Source organism: Macaca mulatta, chromosome 4 (genome assembly GCF_049350105.2).
Source record: "Macaca mulatta isolate MMU2019108-1 chromosome 4, T2T-MMU8v2.0, whole genome shotgun sequence".
Lineage (NCBI taxonomy): Eukaryota > Metazoa > Chordata > Mammalia > Primates > Cercopithecidae > Macaca > Macaca mulatta.
In genome coordinates, this window is record NC_133409.1 from 4,953,934 (window position 1) to 4,977,877 (window position 23,944).

Consider the following 23,944-nt stretch of genomic DNA (forward strand, 5'->3'; position numbering starts at 1 on the left):
AATTATGCAGAGAAGGTCATTTCCCAGTTTTGGCAAATAAGCAAGATGTTTCTGTGCCAGTTTTCAAGCATGAATCATCTTCTTAGATCACATCAGTGCATTGATCACACCGAAAGAAGTGTCTGGGTAACAACTCCTCTGCTTTGCTTTCTAGAGTCAAACACTAACAGATTTGAAGGACATGAGAAAGCCTGAATACCACTGTCTCCGGACAGTGGGCCCCTCACTCTGAACCTTGAAGCTGAAAGAAGATTCCTACTTCATGTACAGAACGCATTTTTTATTTTGCAAAGCCAAAACCATGCTTTAAAAATACAGACTTTGAATCTTAAGACATCATTTTGCATTTTAAAGAGAGATATAGTTAAAGCTTATGAGAACAATATAAAGTTTCAAATAACATCATTGTCAGGTTTAAACATGTCGGTATTTTTGAAATTCATGACAGTATTTATTTTCCCTTTTTTTTGAGACGGAACCTCGCTCTGTCACCCAGGCTGGAGGACAATGGCACGATCTCAGCTCACTGCAACCTCTGCCTCCTGGGTTCAAGCAATTCTCCTGCCTCAGCCTCTCAAGTAGCTGGGATTATAGGCACCCACCACCACACCTGGCAAATTTTTGTATTTGTAGTAGAGAGGGGATTTCATCATGTTGGCCAGGCTGGTCTTGAACTCCTGACCTCAAGTGAGCTGCCTGTCTTAGCTTCCCAAAATGCCGGGATTACAGGCATGAACCACTGTGCCTAGCCCATGACAGTACCTTCCTAACACGTGTTTGTATTTTTGTAACACAAGTTGATATTTTTCTAATGTTCATATATTTACATAGCCCTTTAAAAACATGAGTTCCATGAATTTTCTATGTCGTTGAAGAGAGTTGTTAAAATCTGATTCCATCACAAACTTCAGACCCCTTTAAAATCATTATCAGAAGCCAGCATAATTCCAGCTGTCCCCTGGCTAATCTGCAGCTCCTTATAACAAAAGTCTTCAGCCACACATTACTCTTCAACCACATTAAAGAAATGGAACAAAACTTCTTTCTACATTGTCTCAGTACAGTTGCTTTCTTTAAAAAAAAAAAGTATTCTATTTATTTAAAAAATTAAAAACATCTAACATTTTAAACTGTACAATAAATCCCAATTTCATTACAATACATTAATCAAATCTCTGTTGAGTCCATTTTGTTTGCTGGAACTCCTTTAGGCACTCAGAGGACAGCCGTGAGCAAGATGATTCTAGCTCCTGTCTTCGTAGCACTCTCAGCCTAACAGACATTGAGAAAAGAGTCACTCATGACAGAGAACAGCTCCCAGGGAAATAAAAGCAAACTGACACTTCCCTAATGGCCCACTACAACCTGAGCTGCTTTATCCAGTTGGTGACAATTGTCACCAACACTTGTTCTGCCATTGTCCCCATCTTCCCAAAGCGCTTCCAGGTTGTCAACACTTGAGCTTGTCTTTCCGCCTCCATTTTACAAGGTCAGATTGTTGCCCGTATCAAAGGGAAATGAGAAAACACCAGCTGGCCAATCCTGCCGCTTATAACCAGCAACAATAAACAGTCTGATAGATAAAACGTTTAAACATTTGCCTAAAACGAGCGATGTGCGGGCTTCCGTTTGTTTTTTTCTGTTTTAGTTTTTCAAACCATGCCATCATTTTGTGTTGTAACCAAAAGACACTGTGATCTGTGACCGCTTCTTGAGTATTTCTGAAAATGTTTACATTTGTCAACAATTCACTTTAATTCAGCATTTCCCAAAGGCCGTTTTGTGAAACGCCCGGGCAGATATATACCCCAGAGCTACAAAACATTCCTTGTAAAGTGTGCTGGAAGCTGCTGCCTATCAGAGACCACCCCACCCTGAAGAGATCACACAGCCCATGAGCACATTAAGTTCTGCAAGAGAGACGCTTGCTTGATTTTGCTTAATTCCACATTTTCCATGCATATTTGGCCATAGACTTTTTTTTGCATAACATCTATGAGTATGTTTCACACATGCCTTAGGGAGACTCAGCTTCCCATCACATAGTGAAGGACGACGCATTGTCGTTATCTGCAGTCTCACTGGTCTGCCGGGAAATGTTTTCTGAGTACCTCCCCGCACAGGAGAAGCCCGAGGACTTGTACTTCCTTCTCACACACCACAGGTCCTTCATGATCTTCAGAAAGTAGTTTCTGAACTTCTGCCCAATAAAAGCATAGAGCACAGGGTTCAGGCAGCAGTGCAGGAAAGCTAGGACTTCTGTGACAGTTTTCGTATAGCCAAGTAGCTTTTCGCTGTGGCAGGATCGGTTCATGTTACCCAAATTTGCAGCTGTCACAAGCAGGACCATGTTGTGAGGAATCTGACAAGCCAGAAACACAAGCACCACGGCTATGATTACACGGATGGCTTTGTGCCTTTTAGAATTCTGAGCTTGCACCAAGGTTTTGACAATGAACATGTAACAAAATATCATGAACATCAAAGGGATAAAGAAACCAAAGAGTAGCTCAAGCCCCAACATCAGCAGCTTCCACTTGATGGGCTCCGAGACGGTCTGGTACTTGGGCTCACAGACATCGCTGCCTTGGATGTTGTATTTCTGGTTGAAGATAAAAGTTGAGCTGGAGATGACGACTGACACTCCCCACACAATAAGGCAGATGACTTTGCTGCGCAGCAGCGTTCTGTATCGGAGCCGGAACGACTTCGTTGCCTGTACGATGGCGATGTACCGGTCCATGCTAATGCAAGTCAGGAGCAGCATCCCGCAGTTAAAGTTGATGGCATAGATGCCTTTCATCAACTTGCACATGGCATTGCTGAAAACCCACGCACCGGTGGCGTGACTCACTGCCCAGAATGGGAGAGTAAGAACAAAGAGGATGTCTGCAATGGCCATGTTCAGGAGATAGACGTCTGTCATAGACCTGGCCTTCTTATAAAAAGCAAAAGTGATCACCACCAGAATATTCCCCAGGAGGCCAAAGACACAGATCAAGGAGTAGGCGATCGGTACAAACAGCCTGGAGAACTGCCTGACCTCGTGCAAGGTGCACAGTAACATTTCAGAATCAACTGTGTAATAGGAAGTATTGACTGACGCAAAATAATCTTCACTGGAGTCGAAAACATCGCTGAAATTCATTGATTCCTGGAAAGGAAACAAAGACAGAGTTAGCGGCAGTGCAATGTTCAAGCAGCCACAATGAACCCAAATTATACTCCTTGCCAAAAATTAAAATCTTACCCCGCTCATTGTGGGCAAAAACATGCAGGCTGGATGTAGAAAAAGGAGGGTATGGTACAGCCCCTTCAGCTCACAGGCAGTGGTAGCAGGAAAGTGGAAGTGACTCTAGGAAGGAAAGAAGGCAGAAGGCACTACAGTTAACACAGGTATCCCTGGAAAGCCAGACACTTACGTGACCAGCATTCCATCTCGTGTGAACAGAGTGCACAGCACACTATTTTACATACAAATATTTATTGAGAATAAGCATCAGCAACCTCTTTCTGTAAAGGGCCAGAGAGTGCATATTTCCGGCTTTGCAGCCCATATGGTCTCAGTCACAGCTCCTCAAATCTGCCTTTGGAGCTTGAAAGCATCTACAATTACATAACTGAACAGGCCTCACCGGGCTCGGCTGGCTAGAAGCTATAATTTGCCAACCCTTTATCTATAGTTTAAATAAGGTGCTCTCAGAAATCCACAAGTTTGATCTACACAAAAATCTTAATGCAAAATTTAAAAACATTCAACAAATAGAAGTGTGAATGTGCATAGAAAATGTATAATTCATAGTCCTGGGCTTTCAATCGTTCACAATATACGTCAGTGATGTTCACCCCTATGGGCATGCGAGAATCTCCAGTAGAATTTAAAGTTTGACTATGAGTGCCGTTCTCAAGACACACTGAACAAGCTGCTCCAGCCTGGGAAGGCGCTGGAGAGAAATGCACCTGCTTCTCCACAGCCGCAGACCTTTCCAGTAGACATTCCAGGTCACAAGCATGAATCCGCTGTGGCAGAGGCACCCTAATCATCAGAAATCCAAGTGCCAGAGGAAAGGTAGAGGCTGGCACAGTTAGGAAAGGCTTCCTGGAGGAGGAGGCTCCAATCAGGGTCCTTGGAGAATGGGGAGGCTGTGGGCCAGTGATTGACAGAGAAGGGCCATCTCCTTCAGGTGACCAGCTCATCTCAGACCGAAGAGCAGTCCTGAGTCATGAGCCCTTTATGTTTGTGAAACAGCTGAGCAACTAGCCTGGCCGAATCAACTGGATTGTTAGGAAACAATGGAGTATACGATGTGCTGGGAACGCCAACAGTGGCGGTGCATGGGTCCATATGGAGTATGCCACGTGCCGGCAATGCCAGCAGTGGCCGTGTGTGGGTCCATATGGAGTATGCCACGTGCCAGCAATACCAGCAGTGGCCGTGCATGGGTCCATATGGAGTATGCCACGTGCCAGCAATGCCAGCAGTGGCCGTGCGTGGGTCCGTATGGAGTATGCCACATGCCGGCAATGCCAGCAGTGGCCGTGCGTGGGTCCAGGCTGAAGAAGTTTAGCAGGAGACCAGGAAGAGCTGGAGCAGTTGTGGAGGGCCTGAGGACGAAGGGCTTTGAAATCCACCATTTGAAGCAAACTTTAAAAAAAAGAAAAACTCTTCGCTATTCTCAGGCTCACTCCTCCTTTCCAGCATTGTCCATCGTCCTGTTTATTAACACCTCCTGGACGCCCCCCAGTAACATCCATGGCCTGAAATGCTCTGATATTAATGTTGGATGTGCTTCCCAGCCAATTGCCCATCTTCCTCCTCTTTTCCCTGCTCTTGCACCACGTGGGCCTGCCCATGCCAAGCGGGAGCAGCTAGGGAAGCGCAGCCCAAGGTGCACAGGCAGAGAAGGTAGAACTCCCCTCCTCGCCCCCCACACTGTGCCATATCAGTCCTCACTTACGAGTCCACATGGATACTGACCTTTTGGAGAGGAAGCCCACGTAACACAAAGTTCACCCTAAATTATTTTCCAAACCTATTTCTTCCATAATTTTGATTCTCATTTCATTGTTTACTCCACCCCATTCCTTCCCTGATGCCTGGAGTCACAACTCGGAGATCAATTCTTCACTGCCCCTCAGTCACTGCTTTGGACCTAAAAAGCCGGAGGAAGGCATGGAGTCACCTCTGCACTTTTGTAATCCCAGCAGGTATACAGTTGAGTGCTTTAGAGTGTGCAGAAGAAGCATAATATAGACCCCTGTGTTGCAAAAGCACGTGAAGAGGTAATGATATCAATCCGAAGAAGCACAGCAATCAGAACACCACTGCTAAACTTCAGCTTCCAGCCACAGTGGATTAACAGAGACCAAAGGCACCCTGCTGCATTAAACAACCAGAAAAACCTGCAAAACGTAACAACAATTTTCAGACCTTGGCACTAGGCATCACGAGATTATGGCTCCTGGCAGGAGGAAAACAAATACAGTGAGAAATGATACACGCTCTTTCTAAGCTGCAGAGCATGGCAGGGGTGGAGGGTATGGGAGATGAAATATACAATATGCAAAATAAAATACACCAATTGGAATTAGCATTTGGATGTTAAAACTATATATACACACATATATATAATGTACATAATAGTATCAACAATTACATATATGATTGTATCATAAAATGTAAAATAGTTATGGATAGATCTAACAAAATGTATGTGAGATTTATATGCTAAAAACTACAAAACATTGTTGGGAGAAATTGAATAAGACCTAAATTAATGGAGAAATTTATCATGTTCAATTTTCAATGACTCATTTCATGTTCAAATTTATCAATGATTCAATTTCAAAATATCATTTCTCCCCCAAATCGATCTGTAGATACAACATAAACTAAATCAAAATTATGGTAGGGTTTTTTTTTTTGAGAAATTGACAAGCCAATTCCAAAATTTATATAGGAATTCAAGGAAATTAAAATAGTGAAAACAATTTTGAAAAAGATAAAAAAAATTGGATGACTCACACTACCCAATCTCAAAGCTGACAAGGAAGCTACACTAAGTGTGACAGTGTTGGATTTCTGAAAGGACAGATTCCTAAATTGGTGGAACAGAACAGAGTCCAGATATAGACCCACATATAGGTGGCAGACTGATTTTTAACTTAGGTGCCAAGGTAACTCCATGGGAAAAGAACAGTCTTCAATAACTGGTCCTGGAATGACATAAACAAAAAGTTGATCCTTACTGCTTACCTCACACCATTTACAAAAGATAACTCAAATGAGTTATAAATCTAAATGTGAGCGCTAAAGCATAAAATATCTAGAAGGAAAAGCGGGAGAAAATCTTTGTGACCCTGGAAAAAGAAATTTCTTATATAAATTGCAAAAAGAATAAACTGTAAAAACATTGATAAATTGTACTTGATTGTACAAAATGTAAACTTTCTGCTCTTTGAAAGGCACTCAAGAAAATGAAAAATATATATATTGAATACAAAAAAGTATTTTAAAGCTTATATCTGATAATAGGTTATATCCAGAATATACAAATAATTTTTACAACTCCCTATCAAAAACATAAACAAGTCAATAAGAAACAGGGGGAAATGTGAACAGGCAATTCACCAAAGAAAACACATGGACACACACAAAAAATATACACACAAAAAAGATGCTCAATGCCATTAATCATAAGGAAAATGCAAATTAAAACCACAATGAAGGCTGGGCGCAGTGGCTCAGGCCTGTAATCCCAGCAATTTGGGAGGCCGAGGTAGACGGACCACTTAAGTCCAGGAGTTCGAGACCAGTCTGGCCAACATGGTGAAACCCCATCTTTACTAAAAATACAAAAATTAGCCAGGTGTGATGGCATGCACCTGTAATCCCAGCTACTCAGGAGACTGAGGCAGGAGAATCACTTGAACCCAGGAGGCAGAGGTTGCAGTGAGCTGAGATCACGCCACTGCAGTCCAGCCTGGGTGACAGAGAGAGACTCCGTCTGAAACACATACACACACACACACCCACACACACACACACACACACACACAGAGAGAGACAGAGAGATCCCATTTCACACCTACTGGAAGGACTGCGATTAAGCAGGGGGCAGGAAGCTGGGAGAGGACATGGTGCATCTGGGGCTCTCACATTTTGTTGGTGGGACCTCAAGATCACACAGCCACTCCAAGGAGACCGTGGGGTCCTTTCTTGCACAGCCGAACATGCACCCACCATAGGAACCTGCAACCGACTCCTACATGTCTACCCAAGAGACATGGGAGGATTAACACTGGAACATTCCCAGCAGGTTTATTCTTAACCGTCCCAAACTGAAAAAGACCCAAATGTCTGTCAACTGGTGAGCAGATAACCAAGTTGAAGTGTATCCATACAATAGAATATACTACTCAACCATGAAAAGGAATGGGCGACTAATGCATGCTCCAATGGGGGTGACTAAAAACCTTCGCTTGGTAACAAATCCAGACAGAAGAGACCACGCACTGCATCATTCCATCCCTAAAATTTCTAGAAAAGGCAAAATAACAGTGGCAGGAATAAAATCAGGGATTGTCATCAGGACGGGAAGAAGGGATTGGCTGGGGTTGGGCGGCACAAGGGGCTTTTGTGGGGGCAGAAATGTCCTCTGTCCTGATTGTGGGGGTGGCACATGGCTGTGTGCCCTTGTCAAGACCTGTTGAATTGTACCCTTCAATCGGTGACATTTATTGCATATAAATTAGCTTCAATAAAGTTAATTTAAAAATACCTGCATACTCTTCCATACAAATGTGTTGGAACAGACAGTGCCATAAACAGTCAAAGCAAGGATCTGCTGCTGAGCACTGAGGGGTTATGGGAGGTTCTGGGGCAAGAAGAGCTTTTGGGGACTCCCTAAGGACTGAGGTGAGGACGGTGGGAAGGAGTGGGCAGTGTGGGTGGAAGGCAGGGGCTTGGGGACAGTGAAGGGGAGACCTGCAGCAGGGGCGCGGCTCTGGAGAACAAGGGAGCAGGGGCTATGGGGAGTGGCCGCTGGAGGGTTGGACAGATGCCAGGCCAAGGTGGGGTCAGTAGCACAGGTTCCCAGTTGAGTGGGGCTGGGATGGGACAGGAGGGAGTAACCTCCCCATCATGTGGAGGCTGAGTTGATGATGATGGGAAGGGCAGCAGGGGCCAAAAAGAGAGGGACGGCCCAGCACGCCATGCACTCAATGCCCAACGGGGCCCCCATTTAAGGTAAATATTTGTTTAACTGCACCGTGACACACAGTATTTTCTGAATTTAAGTTTAACTCAGTTCAACAAATGTTTATGAACTGTCTACTGAGGAGAGGCATTGAAGTACAGAGATGAATCAAACACATACTTGAGCTTCAAAAGCCTGCCAGGTAAACAAATAATTACAAAACAGTACCATGCTAGAATAGAAAGCCAGCGTTGGGAAGCCTGTGTGATGGATCCCTGTCAGCAGAAGGAGTCGGGAGGGGGCCCAGAGAGAGGGGATCCAGAGGGATAGGGGTCCCAGAAGGAGGGGTCCTAAAGGGAGGGGGTCCAGAGGGAAGGGGAGTCCTAGAGGGAGAGGTCCCAGAGGGAGGGAGTCAGAGGAAGGGTGGTCCCAGAGGGAGGAGTCCCGGAGGCAGGGGGTCCCGGAGGGAGGGGTCCCTGAGAGAAGGAGGCCCGGAGGGAGCCAGATACACAGACCACAGGGCAGGAAGTTCCCAGCAGAGATATGACAAGCTGGCCCACTCTGTCCTGTTCATAAGACACTACTTTAATTTCCTTTCATTTATTCTCATGTCAGAATAAGTCAATGAACCAAAATTTATAAATTCCATATCTCTTAGGATGGTGCCATGCACCTGTTAGGTATAAACAATGTACAATTCTAGATAACGACAAATTTAATGTTACTGTGGTTAAGAATCAGGATTCTCAATGAAAAAGATGGTTGTCAAGTTTACTTGTATGCCAGCCACAGTCATTGGAAATGATTCGGCCTGTGCCTGCCCCAATCCACTGTTTTCACAGGAAAAATTGTGTGAATTGTTTTAAGGAAATTGTGTTGGTGACAGATCGGCATGGGTGTCACCTCAACGTGTAAAGAATCCTGTTCACAACTTGCTCCATCATCTCAAATCTCGGGCAGCAGTCACCAGCAGCTTGGAGAAACAGGCTGCAGATTTCCTATTAAGGAAATTTTGATGGTGAAGACAGTAAGAAAATTTTTTAGTAGATATTTATGTTCCTTCTTTAATGAACTGAGAACAATATACCCTGTTATCTACCAGTGGCAGATGAGAGATGCAGGGAAATGTGCTAAGTCCTGGTGAACCAGTGAACCCACCCTTGCAAAGCAGCCCCTGCAGCCCATCTCACGCTGTCTCTTTGAGGTTCAGCACTTCCTATCTCACACGTGGTCCCCATGACGACCATTCTCACCAGATCTCACTGTGATGTCATTAAATCACATGTAAAATACATTCGGCTCAACTGATTCTTAAAGTGTAATTTTCTTCTCTTTGGAATTTAGGTATTCCCAAACAAGTGGGCAGAGAAATACTTCTAAAGCTTCTGTAGGACATACTGTTCTTTGCAGGAGGAGTTTCAGGGGCTCTAAGGAAAAGTCATCTAATGACACACTTTAGAAATGTCATTTGACTCAATTTGTTCTTGCAGTTGAGAGGCTTCTTTTCCAATATTCAGCTGCCTCAAGTAAAGTGTCGATTATTGCTGTCCCAGTAACTCATTGGCACCCCCCATCTGAATGTTAGCCTCTCACAGGACTTGTGAATCCTTTCAGGCCCCTGGGGTACCCTGTAGGGCAGGTACACAAGAGCATGACACCAAATGAGAGACTCATCATGTCACATCCCCTGAGTATCTCCTTCACCAGGAAGGCATGCCTCTTTGGCTGAGCTTTATCACATGTTCTGAAAACAAGAGAAGGCAGAATTTCTTGATTCCTGTTTTGCATCTCTCTACTCTTTTTTAAAAAAAAATCATTTCAAAGCTACTCAGAGAATGTTGCAGTGAAGTTGCCTGACTCCAGTGAATGGTGCCTGTGAAGTCCAGGAGCACAGAGCTGGAGCAAGGAAGCTCAAAACCCATTTGCAGAGAGAAAGAAGACAAATGCCTCCAACATGCTGGGTGTTGGTTCCCAGCAGGGTGCTGAGGGCATTCTAAGCCGGTGCAGGAGCGTCTGGAATGGATGGAAGTGGTGAGCCCTTGGGGGTCCGCGTGGGTTTGGTGATACTCAGTCTTCTCACACTGATTTCCAAGCCGTGGTGGTCACAGTCACTAAACTGCAGATCAGGGAGGTGTTACAGACATTGAACACTTACGATAAAATCTGAAACTTATAAGCAATCAAGAAGAGGAACCATGATCCAGGTGCAAGTACAATTAGGTGGCTTGCTAGGTGTCTGGACAATCGGCTCTGTGATACCACTTTGCTGGCAGGCTGGCACAAGGCCCTACTGACATTGCACTGATCTCGGCCTTCAGCTGTGTCCTGCCCATTGCTTCTATTGATGAGAGAGGCAAAAAGAGAGGAGGCAAGTTCATTAGGTCTAAAAACGTCAAGAAGCCTAAAAAGATAATTAATATATTGGATGACAGAATCAACATACAAATATTCTGGACAGAATCAAGCAATGGGTAAATCTAATGTGGTAAAATTCAGTAGGGAAAATAGAAGCTTCTCCACTTAGATTTACACAAGCAGGCTGGGTGCATTGGCTCACACCTGTAATCCCAGCACTTTGGGAGGCCAAGGCAGGCAGATCACTTGAGGACAGGAGTTTGAGACCAGCATGGCCAACATGGTGAAACCCTGTCTCTACCAAAAATATAAAAAAAATAGCTAGCTGTGGTGGTGCACGCCTGTAATCCCAGCTACTTGGGAGGCTGAAGCAAGAGAATCACTTGAACCCGGGAGACGGAGTTGCAGAGAGCTGAGATCGTGCCACTGCACTCCAGCCTGGGTGACAGAGCTAGACTCCTTATCAAAAATAAAAAATAAAAATACAAAAATAAATAAGGAACTACACAGATATAAAACGAAAATGCAGCAGCCGCAAAAATCTTAAGAATTTTATTTGCTAGTAAGCTCACCAAGAGGCTGGTGAATCAGTACTGTGTGGCCACCGACATGCAGCCAGCCGGAAAGCCAGCCAGCTCTGCTCACCTCTGAATACTCTCCACTCTGGTCACTAAGGCTTTCCCACCTAATAATAGATACAGAGTGCAGAGGCTCCTGACACAGGGGACAGCACTTGTCGGCAGAATCATGGCTCCATGCCCAGGCCCTGACACAGGCACCAGAACCTGTACATGTGTTGCCTTACACAGCAAAAGGGACTTTGCATATGCAATGAAGTTAAAGATCTAAGGGCCTGGAGGTAGGCAGAGATCATGCTGGGTTATCTAGTTGGACCCACTGCAATCACAAGTCCTTAGAGGTGAAGAGTCCTTCTCCCCGGAGATGGGAGAAGAAAAGATTCGAAGGTGAGAGATTCAATGTATTGTTGCTGGAGTTGCAGACAGAAGAGGGGACCACAAGCTGAGCCATGTGGTTGCCCTGAGAAGCTAAAAAGGCCCTCTGCTGACAGCCAAGAGTGAATATGAGGATCTCAGTCCTACAGTCACAAAGCACTAAACTCTGCCCATGATTGGATTGGGCGAGGACCAGATCTCCTTGTAAACATGCAAATAGTACTTATTAGGGGAAAGAAGCCTGGGAGCCCCTATATAAAAGCACAGAATAGCTGGGCGCAGTGGCTCACACCTGTAATCCCAGAACCTTGGGAGGCTGAGGTGGTGGATCACTTGAGGCCAGGAGTTCGAGAACAGCTCAGCCAACACGGGATGCATCTCTCTGCCTAGTGTTTTTGTTATTGAATCATTAGTAAAGTTTGACATTAGGTAAGATCTATAGATCCTATGGATGTCTGCTTCAAAGATTCAAATCCTTGCATTAACACAATCTCTGTATTATTCTAATGCATACTTCAATTTAGGAACTGTGGCTTCTTGGGGAATTCAAGCATCCAGCATCTAAAAGTGAGTTCCAAGAGATGCTCTGGGTAGAAAGAAGGGAGGGAGACAGACAGGGGTGGGAAATGATTTCTCTGTGGCTGGTATATTAAGACATAAATAAGATGCTAACTACATCCTTCCCTGGTTTATTCCTATTAGAGCTTGTTTATCAATGGTCCTTCAGAGCCCTGCTGGAATAACTCAGTATTTCCCAAACCTTCTCACTCACAGAACCTTTTCAGTTCCTGTTCTTTGGAAACACTTTGGGAAATTTTTGAGGCCAGGAGTTCCAAGCTGCAGTGTGCAATTATCATGTCTGTGAATGGCCAGGGTACTCCAGCCTGGGCAACACAGCAAGACCTCATCTCTTTAAAAAAAAAGGTAGTTTATTATATGATGATATAAATCATATAATCTGACTACATAATCTATATAATCACATATATATGATTATATAAACCATATAATCAATAAGTCGACTGTATTAGTCTGTTCTGACGCTGCTAATAAAGACATACTTGAGACTGAGTAATTTATAAAGGAAAGAGGTTTAATTGACTCACAGTTCAGCATGGCTGGGGAGGCCTCAGGAAACTGACAGTCACATCAGAAGGGGAAGCAAACACATCCTTCCTCACATGACGGCAGGAAGGAGAAGAATGAGAATAGCAAAGGGGGAAGCCCCCTGTGAAACCATCAGATCTCATGAGAACTCACTCACTATCACGAGAACAGGATACCACCCCATGATTCAATTATCTCCACCTGGTCCCTCCCACGACACGTGGGGATTATGGGAACTGCAATTCAAGATGAGATTTGGATGGGGACACAGCCAAAGCATAACACCGACCTAGAGGACTCTTCATTCATTCATCCAAAGACAGGTCTGAGCAGCTCCTAGGGGCCAATCCCTGTTCGGGGCAACAGCAGAGGGAAGACGAGAAGATGGCTACATGCACCCACCACCTGACTGCAGCAGCTCACAGGCCCCCCAGGGCTGGCATCACCTGACCCAGGGAATGTGGCAAAGGGTGCCACCAAGGCAAACACAGGAGGAATTGTTAGACAGTGTGCTGGTCCCCACACCAGCCTCTGAGTTGAAGTGCCTCCATTCCCCTAGCAATTGCATGAAACAAAATCGTGCAGGCCTCACATCTGATTGATTCTCTTCTCATTGTGGACATATGTTAGACTTAGAAACAAACTTGTATTAAAAGATATTTTTAAAGGCTTTTTCTCGCCTTACTTAGAGGCAAATAATGATAAGCTATACTTCAATATGTATTTTGTATTTTAGGCTTGAAATCATATAAATAAACTACCATTTTTTAGAGATGGGGTCTTGCTATGTTGCCCAGGCTATAGTGCAGTGACCATTCACAGGCACGATAATAGCACACTGCAGCCTCAAACTCCTGGTCTCTAGCTATCCTACTACCTCAGCCTCTAGAGTAGCTGGGACAACAAGCCACCACCCTGCTCATTTAAATGAAATGCAGATGTACTAACATCTCATGAAGATTAAATATATGCACATGGTAAGTAATAACTTAGCCTCTGAATTTCAATTTTAACACTTCAAAGATCCTGTTATCACACATTTTTATAAGTGTTACTTTAAGAAAAACTTAATTCCAGAATAATATTTCTAACATAGCATTTAAAAAGGTTACTTCAATTTTTATTGCAATAAAGTAATGTGGCTTCCTAGTACAATTTTTATTATGTATAATATGCAAGAGCGTATCTCAGAAAGTAATCGTTAATTTATTAATTCATTTAGAAATGAAAAGAATACCTAATTATACGTTCTGCTAAAAAGCAGAACCAGTGGAAAGAGGGAGGGGCTGCCCCCACTATAGGATTTAAGGCTGTGTTCAGTTCTCCAAACACAGCCACACTCATCTCCCTCCGGCCTTCCACCGTGCCTCTACCTTTTATGTTTTTGGACTTTGAGGGCATTGGGAGAACTCTAATCACAGGCAAATGGCCCCAGAAGAGGTGGGTAGCCGCAGCCCACACTCTCAGGGAGACCAGTACTGGGGCTGGCTCTGTGGTGGTAGCAAAGAGAGAGGGCCAGTGAGAGCTGTGGGGGGGCGCTCCTCAAGAGGAGCAGGGGTTGGGGGAACCAAGCAACAGACCGACTGCCGTTGTTCATCCCTTTGGCCAACGACAGACTCTGCCCAAGAAAATACAATATGGGGAAAACGTTAGCAATAGTTATCAAAATATTACTGGTAATAAAAACTGTGTTAACTTATAATTTAAAAACATTTAATAACTAGCTTAACAATGCGTTAAAATTAAGTTGTCAGGCAGTTTTAAATTTGTGCTTACTTTCCTAAAGAGTACTGGCCCTGCAAAACAAGGAGCAAGAACTAAATAAGAGTATGTGTGTATGTGTTCATATGTGGGGGTGTGTGTGTGTATGTATATATGCATGTGTGCGTTTGTGCAGTGTGCATATGCCTGCATATATACATGTGTTTACATCATGTATGCATATAGGTATGTGTGTATATAGGTGTGCGCATGTGTGTATACAGGTGTATGTGTGTGTATGCATGTGTGTGCATGGGTGTATATTGGTGCCTGCATGTATACATACATGTGTGTATACATGCATGTGTGTGCAGTATGTGTATAACTCTGTGTGTACATATGGACGTGTATGTATGTATATATGCACACATATGTGTATGTGTGTGTTTGTGTGTGTGTGTGCATATGCTGTAAATTAAGTTCTAGTTACCTGCTGGGCATTAAAATCACTGGTTTACAGCTGCGTATCGCTTTTAACCTCACAAAACCCTTTAAGGTAGACATCGTACCCATTTTACAGATAGCGAGCCTGTAGCTCATCTAGGACTGTGAGTCCTGGTGAGACTTCCATTATTGTCTCTTACTCGCCATTCTAATTCACTTTGCCACCAGCAGGTCTTAGTGAAATGCCACAGAATTCCCACAAGATCTGAAATAATGTGTTTATTTTAAAACATCTTATTGATATCAGAGTTTCACAAACTATAATGGTAGGTGTTCAATACGTGTATGTTCTCTAAGTTTATTTGAATCACGGGCACACCACATTTTATGCTTTTTTAGATAAGCATCAGTGGAGCTGAAACTCTAGACTGACTTCCTTCTGCTTTTGAATGAGGGTGGCTAAGGAGGAGACCAGGAGGTTTGATTTTTTTTTGTTTTCCCCCGGTGATTTGTTTATTAAGCTTCTGTGGGTTGTTTTTTTTTTTTTTTTTTTTTTTCAGTTCCTTTTATTTCTTTGGAAGTTTGCTTTTATGTTTTCTGTTTTATTTGCAGAAATTACATCTTTAACCATTTAAAGGATAGCTTTAGTTACGGCCTTGCATTTTTGTTTTTCTTTGTAACGCTGATCTCTAGAATATCTATGTCTTGCTGCTAAGTGGACTTTGGAGCTGATCTCCGGCTGGAGTGCAATGGTGTGATCTCGGCTCACTGCAACCTCTGCCTCCCAAGTTCCAGTGATTCTCTTGCCTCAGCCTCCCTAGTAGCTGGGATTATAGGCACATGCCACAATGCCTGGCTAATTTTTGTATTTTTAGTAGAGACGGGGTTTCACCATGTTGCCCAGGCTGGTCTCGAACTCCTGACCTCAGGTGATCCACCCAGCTCGGCCTCCCAAAGTGCTGGGATTATAGGTGTGAGCCACTGCACCTAGCCTGGCTCCTTTTAATATCACCGTGTATTATTTTCTGGTCATAAGATACTGGCTTCATAATCACAGTGGCATTGGCAGCCCTCATGAGAGCTTTGCAACTAAGACTTGTTGAAATTTCCACCTTGTCAGTTTCTCTTAACCCCCCTCACAAACTCCTTCCTGCTCGATCTTAGGCTGCCTTGGATGCCTACTCATCAGCCTTCATTGCATAAATGACTTACTGCCTCCAAAATATTTCTTAGCTTAATTTTTTTGTTTTCCAAAATCTTTCAGTGTATTTGATCAAGTAAAGAATCACACTCCTCTCCACACTGATGCCCTGAGGATATCTCCTGTGTGAGGAGCAAGTGCCCAGACCATCACCCAAGCTCCAGTGCAGGGAGCGAGTATGAAATCCCTTACTATCCACTTAGAGGAAAAGGGGGCTTCCTAAAACCGTAAAGTCAATGCTTTCAGGAAAGGAGGTCTGCGTCGTTAAGCATAAACACAGTCCATATGCCAGCATTCTGGAAGATTAATGGGTCAAACAGTCCCATTCCTGTCAGACTAGGGGAATCAAAGAGGTTACATTTTTGAAAGAAAAGTTTCAGGGGCCTTGGCATGCTCACCTCAGGCAGTACTCTGATCCACTCCCTTCAGCCTCACTCCGAGCCTCACAATCTGATGATTCCAGGTCCCCAACGTGATGACCATCTGTCAACAAGATGCAGCTTCTAGTGGTCATTAAGAAAAAAGCTGTGAGCTACTAGAATTGCCCAAAAGCAAGTTCTGGATCGCCACTTCCTATTGAAAAGTAACGCCTATTTGCCAAATGCAAATGGTTAACCATGTATATCCTGTAGGGTATTGAGTAATCGTAGGATCCCTGAAATCAAAGCCCTACCAATGGTAAAGTGGTGAGAAAGTGGGAGGCATTGTAGCTCCCCAGAGGAAGACAGCCTTTGTGTTGGTTTTCAATTTGCAGCAATGAGTTTGTAACCAAACTTTCATACTCCTTTACCCGACTATCTCCTGGGAGCAAGGAGTGTCTGCAAGCCGACTGGGAATATTCGGGAATGCTTGGAAGAGGCCATTTGAGTTAAAGAGCTGGGTCGGGAGCACTTTTGTTTGGAGTCAGTCAGTACTGGCTCCACCCTGAAAGCTGTGCAGCCACAGAAGGGCCACTGAGCCCCAGCAAGCCTCGGTTTCCTCTTTTAGAAGAAAGACCATGACAGCTCTAACCTCAGAAGGTTCCGAGAAATAGCCAGGCCCATCCACGGAAGCCCAGGAACAGCGCCTGGAGGAGAGGTGGCTGTCCGTGCATATCAGCTATTATTACCGGATACTTTGAGACCAAGATGAGCCCCTCAATCAAAAGCGGGGCACCTAATCTTCATGTGGCACAGAGACATAATCTCTGGGTGACAGTGGGAGTCACTGCCCCATCATTAGACATATCAAGAAAAACAGCTGACAACAAGTCACTCAGAAATTTATTTTTAGATGCAAGTGATTAAAACAATAGAAAAGAACCCTAGAATCATAAGGTTGTTCACACCTGGGTTGTTGAGAACCACATCTCAGGAAATAACAAAAGTTTTACAGACTAGAGGTTCATGATCAATTCGCAGCCAGGCTGATGGACTCACACTTTCTCCACCTCCCAGTGCACTGTGCCTCCCCACCCCAGGCTGCCCACAAGGCCCCACTGACTGCTGCCCAGATCTGCTCTGTCTTGACCACACCTTATCCGGGTCTCTCCTTCCTGCAGAGCCCTGAGCTCCACGTCCCCAAGCCTGAGCGAGCCTGAGAAGCTGGAGTGCACCTCTTGTCATCTCTCTGGGGAGCCAGCTGGACACAGCAGGACCTGTGTTCTGCTCATCCCCACTGGCCATTTTCCTGGGCTTGTACAGGGTCTCCTCCAAAGACCCTGCTGGCCCCAGTGGCTTCTCCTTACTGGATAAAAGAAGGGCCTTTTCTATTTGAAGCGCTTGCAGACGTACGGTCATGGGATCCTCTTGCTTCCATCATCCCTTTCCCTGCCTTACAACAATCCTTCCAAACAAAGCCTCTCCTAACTAAGTCCTGGCTGTTTTCCTCTAACAGAGCTCACAACTTCCTTCACCCTGGGTGGCCTGTCCCTCCTACTTCCTTCACCCTGGGTGGCCTGTCCCTCCTCCATCTGAGAGGAGCCCAGGGGCGCTGCTCCCCAGTAGTTCACCCCAACCTGAAACCTGCTTGTTATTGGGTGGGGAACAAAGCAAGACCCTCCCCTCTGATCTTCCAACCCCTCCCCTGCTACCTCAGCTCCATCCCCTTCTCCTCACTTCCAGCATCTCCCCTGAGGCTTCTGCTTCCTGTAGAAAGGCTGCCCATAGGAGAAAGAAACAGGCTGCCGGGGAACACCCCTCCTGCGTTCTCAGGTGCCCTCTAACACTGCCCTTGGATGGTCTTGCTTAGTGTGAAGGTAAGAAAGTAAGCCCTTTTATAGATGATTAGCCCTGGCAATGCCTGCCTGGAAAGAAAAGAAAGAAAACGAAAAACAGACTGGACTCTGCAGGGGACCAAAAATGAACATTAAGTAACCAGAAATGTAACGTGTTGAACAAAACCGCGTTGTGTGGCCACGCAGAGGGTGAGGGACCCAGGAGGCCCAATGACACCCCTTTCCTTGCAGAGCAAAGAGATTCACTGCCACTGTGGGGGCCCCTTCAGTTAGACTGCACAGAGGCAGGGATCTGGAGGTCTCCAAGAGCGGCCTCCTCCCTGTGACTCCCTCCCTGCCCCAGAAGGGAAGGCAGTGGATGGAGATTGGGACCCTGCTGCTGACTGGCTCCCAGCCTGGACCGGTTGCCTTTCCTTTGAGAGCTGAGGCAGATGCACCACATGGCACTGACCTCTGCAATGCTTCTCATGTCTTTTACCCCATATTCCTTCTGTAGTTCCAAGTCAAATCCAAATTATATGTCACCCTGAGAAAACTGAGACCCATTTGGTTTTTCTCTCTCTAAAAATGCCCCCATATTAAAGATCCTCTTAGATCTCACTCTTATTGAACCTTCCTCAAGTTTAAAATCACACCGTTCATTTGCATAGACACTGTGAGGCACATGAAAGGCAAGAAATGTGGTTTACAGTCACATGTTTCATAACAATAATTTTCCAGGCAGAAAATTCCACATTAACGTCAAAAGTTCATTCCGAACAAAAGCCAGGGACAGTTTGATAAATTCAGATAATAGTCATAAGGAGTTGCTTTAAAACTCACGTTGAGGCATTTCTAGGAAAGTCATCTGCCTCTGGCTACAACCCTACAGAGGACGCTGTGTACGGTTCAGAATGGGTCACCATGACCGTTTCTCCTTGTGATTGCCTTTAATTCACAAACAGGTCCTGCACACACTGGAGGCCACAGCACACACACTGGAGGCCATGGCACACCATGTTGTGGACATTGGTCATCTGGGTGTCAGTCATCTTTTGAAATTATCAGCAAAGTTGAAAAGACAGTAAATGCTTTGTTAACCCCTAAAGTAACACTCTGTACAGACTTTGAGGAAGTCAATGTGGTGAACTGGTTGGGAATTCTTGCTGAGATACCAGGCAACAGCAGTGTCCCATGTGCCAGCCACATGGGGGAGCCCCCCAGCCCAATCGAGCCTTCGGATGACATGGCTCCCACCCATTCTCTGATGGTACCTACAGTGGGGGCCCCAACTGAGAAGCACTCAGCCGAGCCCAGTTGACCTTCAGAGCCATGAGACATTGTAAATAAATCACTGTTAAAGCCACCATGATTCAAGGTGGTGGCTAAACAACAATGAATAAGCGGGACAGCTTTCTACTCTCATTGTGTGCACGAAACTTCTGAAGTAATGAACATGTTTTTTAAAAAAACAAAACAAATTAAAATAAAAGCCTCGTTTGTGTGTTTTTTAAAAACCCTCCCCAGGAAAGCCTAGAGTGAGCACAGGTGCTGGGAGTGGAGGGACAGGAAGAAGAAATCTACAACAGTGACGGCGGGCAGGCAGCCACAGGCTCACACATTGCAAAAACATAGACCACCGAGCCCAGCAGTGCTTGGATCTGTGTTACGTGGTTTGGATCTATATCTTTTTCTCAACAATAAAGTAAAAAAAAGACTACTTAACAAATTATGTCAGCAAATTCTCTAGTAGGGACAAAAACACATTTTATAGGAGGAAGTACAAGCTGTGCTGACACCTTGAATTTTGGAGTTTACAAAGACGTCAAATGGTGTATCCTTCAATGCTCACTGCATATGCTAATACATTCGGGCCTGGGGAGACACTCTGTGTTATTCTACCCCATAAAGTAGCTGGCCTGAAAATTACTCTCTCAAACAGCCAGGAGAACACCTGTTATACATTATTTTTCAGATACAAATCATTTGTTCAGATAATTACTGTGTACAGCACACAAGGTACAGAAATAGTTAAAAGTGTGCCATTTGCTTCCCACCTTTCAGGAATTCATATAGTTGGAAAGTTGAGGCCTAAATACATGACAATACAAGCAACATGTGATGCACAGAGAGCCTGTGTGTGATGAATCCATGAAGAAATGCCACAGGGAGAGTCCAGTTCACAGGAGGGAGCACACAGGAGCCCCTTCAGCTCCAGCCTCCTGGACTTCAGGCTCTTAGTGAAGGGCTGGGACTCAACCAGGAAGGTGATTCAGATCTGACCAGGTAGGCAGGGGAAGGAAGGCAATTCGGGGACAAACAGCATGAGCCTGGGTGGGGAGGCAGAAAGGCACCAAGGTGGAGAGCAGTGAGGACAGGTAGGGGCACCAGCCCTCAGTGGGGAACTGGGGAGGGTGACTGCAGGACCGGAATGCTGGCGACAATGCAAAGACACAGATGTCTGTGGGCCGTAGAGGGACAGGGAGCAAGTTTACAGTAGGGAGAAGAGCAGGGCACAGGGCAGGTGCACCCTCCTCCTGGCGGCAGCCCTGCCCGACGTCACAGAGCAGGGAAGGAAGCCGGGACCATGGGCGTCCAGCATGTGGGGCTGACCCTCGCCATTTCACCTGTTCGGTTTCATTAATCCTCCCTACAGGCCCAGGGGCCCTGAGGTTGTCATAGTCCTCCCTAAGTGACAGATGAGAAAACTGAAACTTGGAGGAAAAACACAGCTTCTTCAAGTTCATATGCCAATAAGTTGAGCAGCCAATCTCAAAGCCATGTCATCTGATCCAAAGTTCATACCTTTCTGGGATACATGTGAAGAGAAAATGATTTAGGGAGACATTTTGGAAAATATCAGTAAGGAACAAGCAGAAAGGGAATCAAGATGATGCCAAATTTTACATCGGGACAGAAATACGGAAATCAAACTGAAAACTTACTTTTTATTTACTAATTTATTTCTACACGGAAGAACAGTTACAGAAACTGGTCTAAGAGGGAAGAAAACGGATGTCATTTGAAGTACCTGGAATGTGAAGAGATTGATGTTTTGTGTAACTGAAAATTCTTGGAGATTCTTGACATGACTTTAGATTCATGTCAAGAATCGAAAGTCACTTTTCAAGTTAACCTCTAGATGTCTGTCTCCTAATCAATACATAAGGATTTTAGATTTGCAAATGATTCATGCGAAGATCAAAGACAAAGTTCATGCCTCACACAGCATTAGGTGCACAGTGACAGCTTTGTGACTATGATGATTGTGGTGGTGGTGGAGATGGGATGGAAGTTACCGCTACTGAGTCATAAAGAGGGGCTTAGCAAGAGATGCAGGGACAGTCTCGCATGGAGAGGTTGTAATTAAACTCAGAGATGCAGATGGAACCGCTGGGAAGTTGGGCTCATGTTTACAAAGCAGAAGGACAGATTCAAGTTGGAAAAGAGACACTTCAGAAGCGGCCAGAGGATAGGTCCCAAAATATTAGTACAGTGTCTTTAAAGAAAAAAAAAAAAACCCTGCAGAGCGAAGAATTTGAGGACTGAAAAGTGACATGTGTGTTTCATCACTACTGCTCTCAGTGCTCTTTGAGACAAAATTTCTTAGAATGTCCGAGTGAAAGCTTAACTAAAGGGTTTAAGAAGGAAGACTATATTGAGGGAATAGAGACCACAGAGGTAGAAAACGTTTAAGGACTGACGGGGAGACTCAAAAAAGAGAATAGAGGTATGGTGAGAGCAAACACAAGTGAAAGGTTATTTCGTTAACTGTGAAAACAAGCAGGTAGCACCTTCCATTTCCCTCAACCCAGATCTCTCCAACACTCTTCTGATGAAAGATGCAGCTGTGGTAGGCAGAGATGCAGAGACAGTGGTGGGCAGGGAGGCAGGCAGGGACTGTGGTGGGGAGAGATGCGGGGACGGTGGTGGGGAGGGATGCGGGGACGGTGGTGGGGAGGGATGCGGGGACCGTGGTGGGGAGGGATGCGGGGACTGTGGTGGGGAGGGATGTGGGACTGTGGCGGGGAGGGATGCGGGGACTGGGGCGGGGAGGGATGCGGGGACTGGGGCGGGGAGGGATGCGGGAACGGTGGTGGGGAGGGATGCGGGGACGGTGGTGGGGAGGGATGCGGGGACGGTGGTGGGGAGGGATGCGGGGACCGTGGTGGGGAGGGATGCGGGTACGGTGGTGTGGAGGGATGCGGGGACGGTGGTGGGGAGGGATGCGGGGACGGTGGTGGGGAGGGATGCGGGGACGGTGGTGGGGAGGGATGCGGGGACGGTGGTGGGGAGGGATGCGGGGACTGGGGCGGAGAGGGATGCGGGGACCGTGGTGGGGAGGGATGCGGGTACGGTGGTGGGGAGGGATGCGGGGACCGTGGTGGGGAGGGATGCGGGGACGGTGGTGGGGAGGGCTGCGGGGACGGTGGTGGGGAGGGCTTCGGGGACGGTGGTGGGGAGGGATGCGGGGACGGTGGTGGGGAGGGATGCGGGGACGGTGGTGGGGAGGGATGCGGGGACCGTGGTGGGGAGGGATGCGGGGACTGTGGTGGGGAGGGATGCGGGGACTGTGGTGGGGAGGGATGCGGGGACTGGGGCGGGGAGGGATGCGGGGACTGGGGCGGGGAGGGATGCGGGAACGGTGGTGGGGAGGGATGCGGGGACGGTGGTGGGGAGGGATGCGGGGACGGTGGTGGGGAGGGATGCGGGGACCGTGGTGGGGAGGGATGCGGGTACGGTGGTGTGGAGGGATGCGGGGACGGTGGTGGGGAGGGATGCGGGGACGGTGGTGGGGAGGGATGCGGGGACGGTGGTGGGGAGGGATGCGGGGACTGGGGCGGAGAGGGATGCGGGTACGGTGGTGGGGAGGGATGCGGGGACGGTGGTGGGGAGGGATGCGGGGACTGGGGCGGAGAGGGATGCGGGGACCGTGGTGGGGAGGGATGCGGGTACGGTGGTGGGGAGGGATGCGGGGACCGTGGTGGGGAGGGATGCGGGGACGGTGGTGGGGAGGGCTGCGGGGACGGTGGTGGGGAGGGCTTCGGGGACGGTGGTGGGGAGGGATGCGGGGACTGGGGCGGAGAGGGATACGGGGACGGTGGTGGGGAGGGATGCGGGGACTGGGGCGGAGAGGGATACGGGGACGGTGGTGGGGAGGGATGCGGGGACTGGGGCGGAGAGGGATGCGGGGACTGTGGTGGGGAGGGATAAAGAGGCTGTGGTGGGGAGGGATAAAGAGGCTGTGGTGGTCGGAGATGCAGCAGTATTCTCGGACACTTTCCATCTGAGCACCCAGAACTCTGGTTTTCTAAGAAGGTTTTGTGCTCAGCCCTCGGGAACAGCGCAGAAGTGGACAGGAATCAGTGACAGATGATGGACAGCCCTCCGGCCACAGGAGGACGACAGGAGTCACCCTCCACCCACCACGGGAGGGTAGGGAACCCTCACCCATGGGACGGGTCAGCATCTCCTGCAGCATTATCCTCCTGGCTCTTCCTGTTGGACTCCCAGGGTTACGGGGCCAACCCTCCCAGTTTTCCAGAGACTTCCGGGAGAGTAGGAACGTCTGTGCTAAAATCAGGACAGTGCTGCCACAGCAGGAAGGCCGACTACTCTGGGGCTAGTGGAAGTGCAGGCGTCCAGGATTGGGAGGCGGTCGCCCTTCTCTTCTGCAATGGTTAGGGTACCCCTGGGTGCCTCTCTGCTAGGGGGTGGCATAGGCGGGAAGCCCGGACACCTGAGAAAGCAAGAGGGTCGGTGGAAATGAGGGGCGGGGTGGAGCGGGAGA

At 46.8% G+C, this 23,944-nt stretch overlaps 1 protein-coding gene across 6 annotated transcripts in view; it reads right to left on the minus strand.

The window, feature by feature from the left end:
* Nucleotides 1–263: 263 nt before the first annotated feature.
* Nucleotides 264–23,944, minus strand: part of CCR6 (C-C motif chemokine receptor 6) — a 29,262-nt gene continuing 5,581 nt past the window's right edge. The window contains exons 2-5 of one of the 6 annotated variants that reach the window (XM_077998336.1): nucleotides 16,358–16,442; nucleotides 9,452–10,536; nucleotides 3,251–3,355; nucleotides 264–3,154 (exon numbers count right to left, since the gene is read on the minus strand). In XM_077998336.1, coding sequence (XP_077854462.1) covers nucleotides 2,039–3,154; nucleotides 3,251–3,274 — 1,140 coding nt within the window. In that variant the 5' untranslated portion in view covers nucleotides 3,275–3,355; nucleotides 9,452–10,536; nucleotides 16,358–16,442 and the 3' untranslated portion in view covers nucleotides 264–2,038. 6 annotated transcript variants of the gene reach the window in all.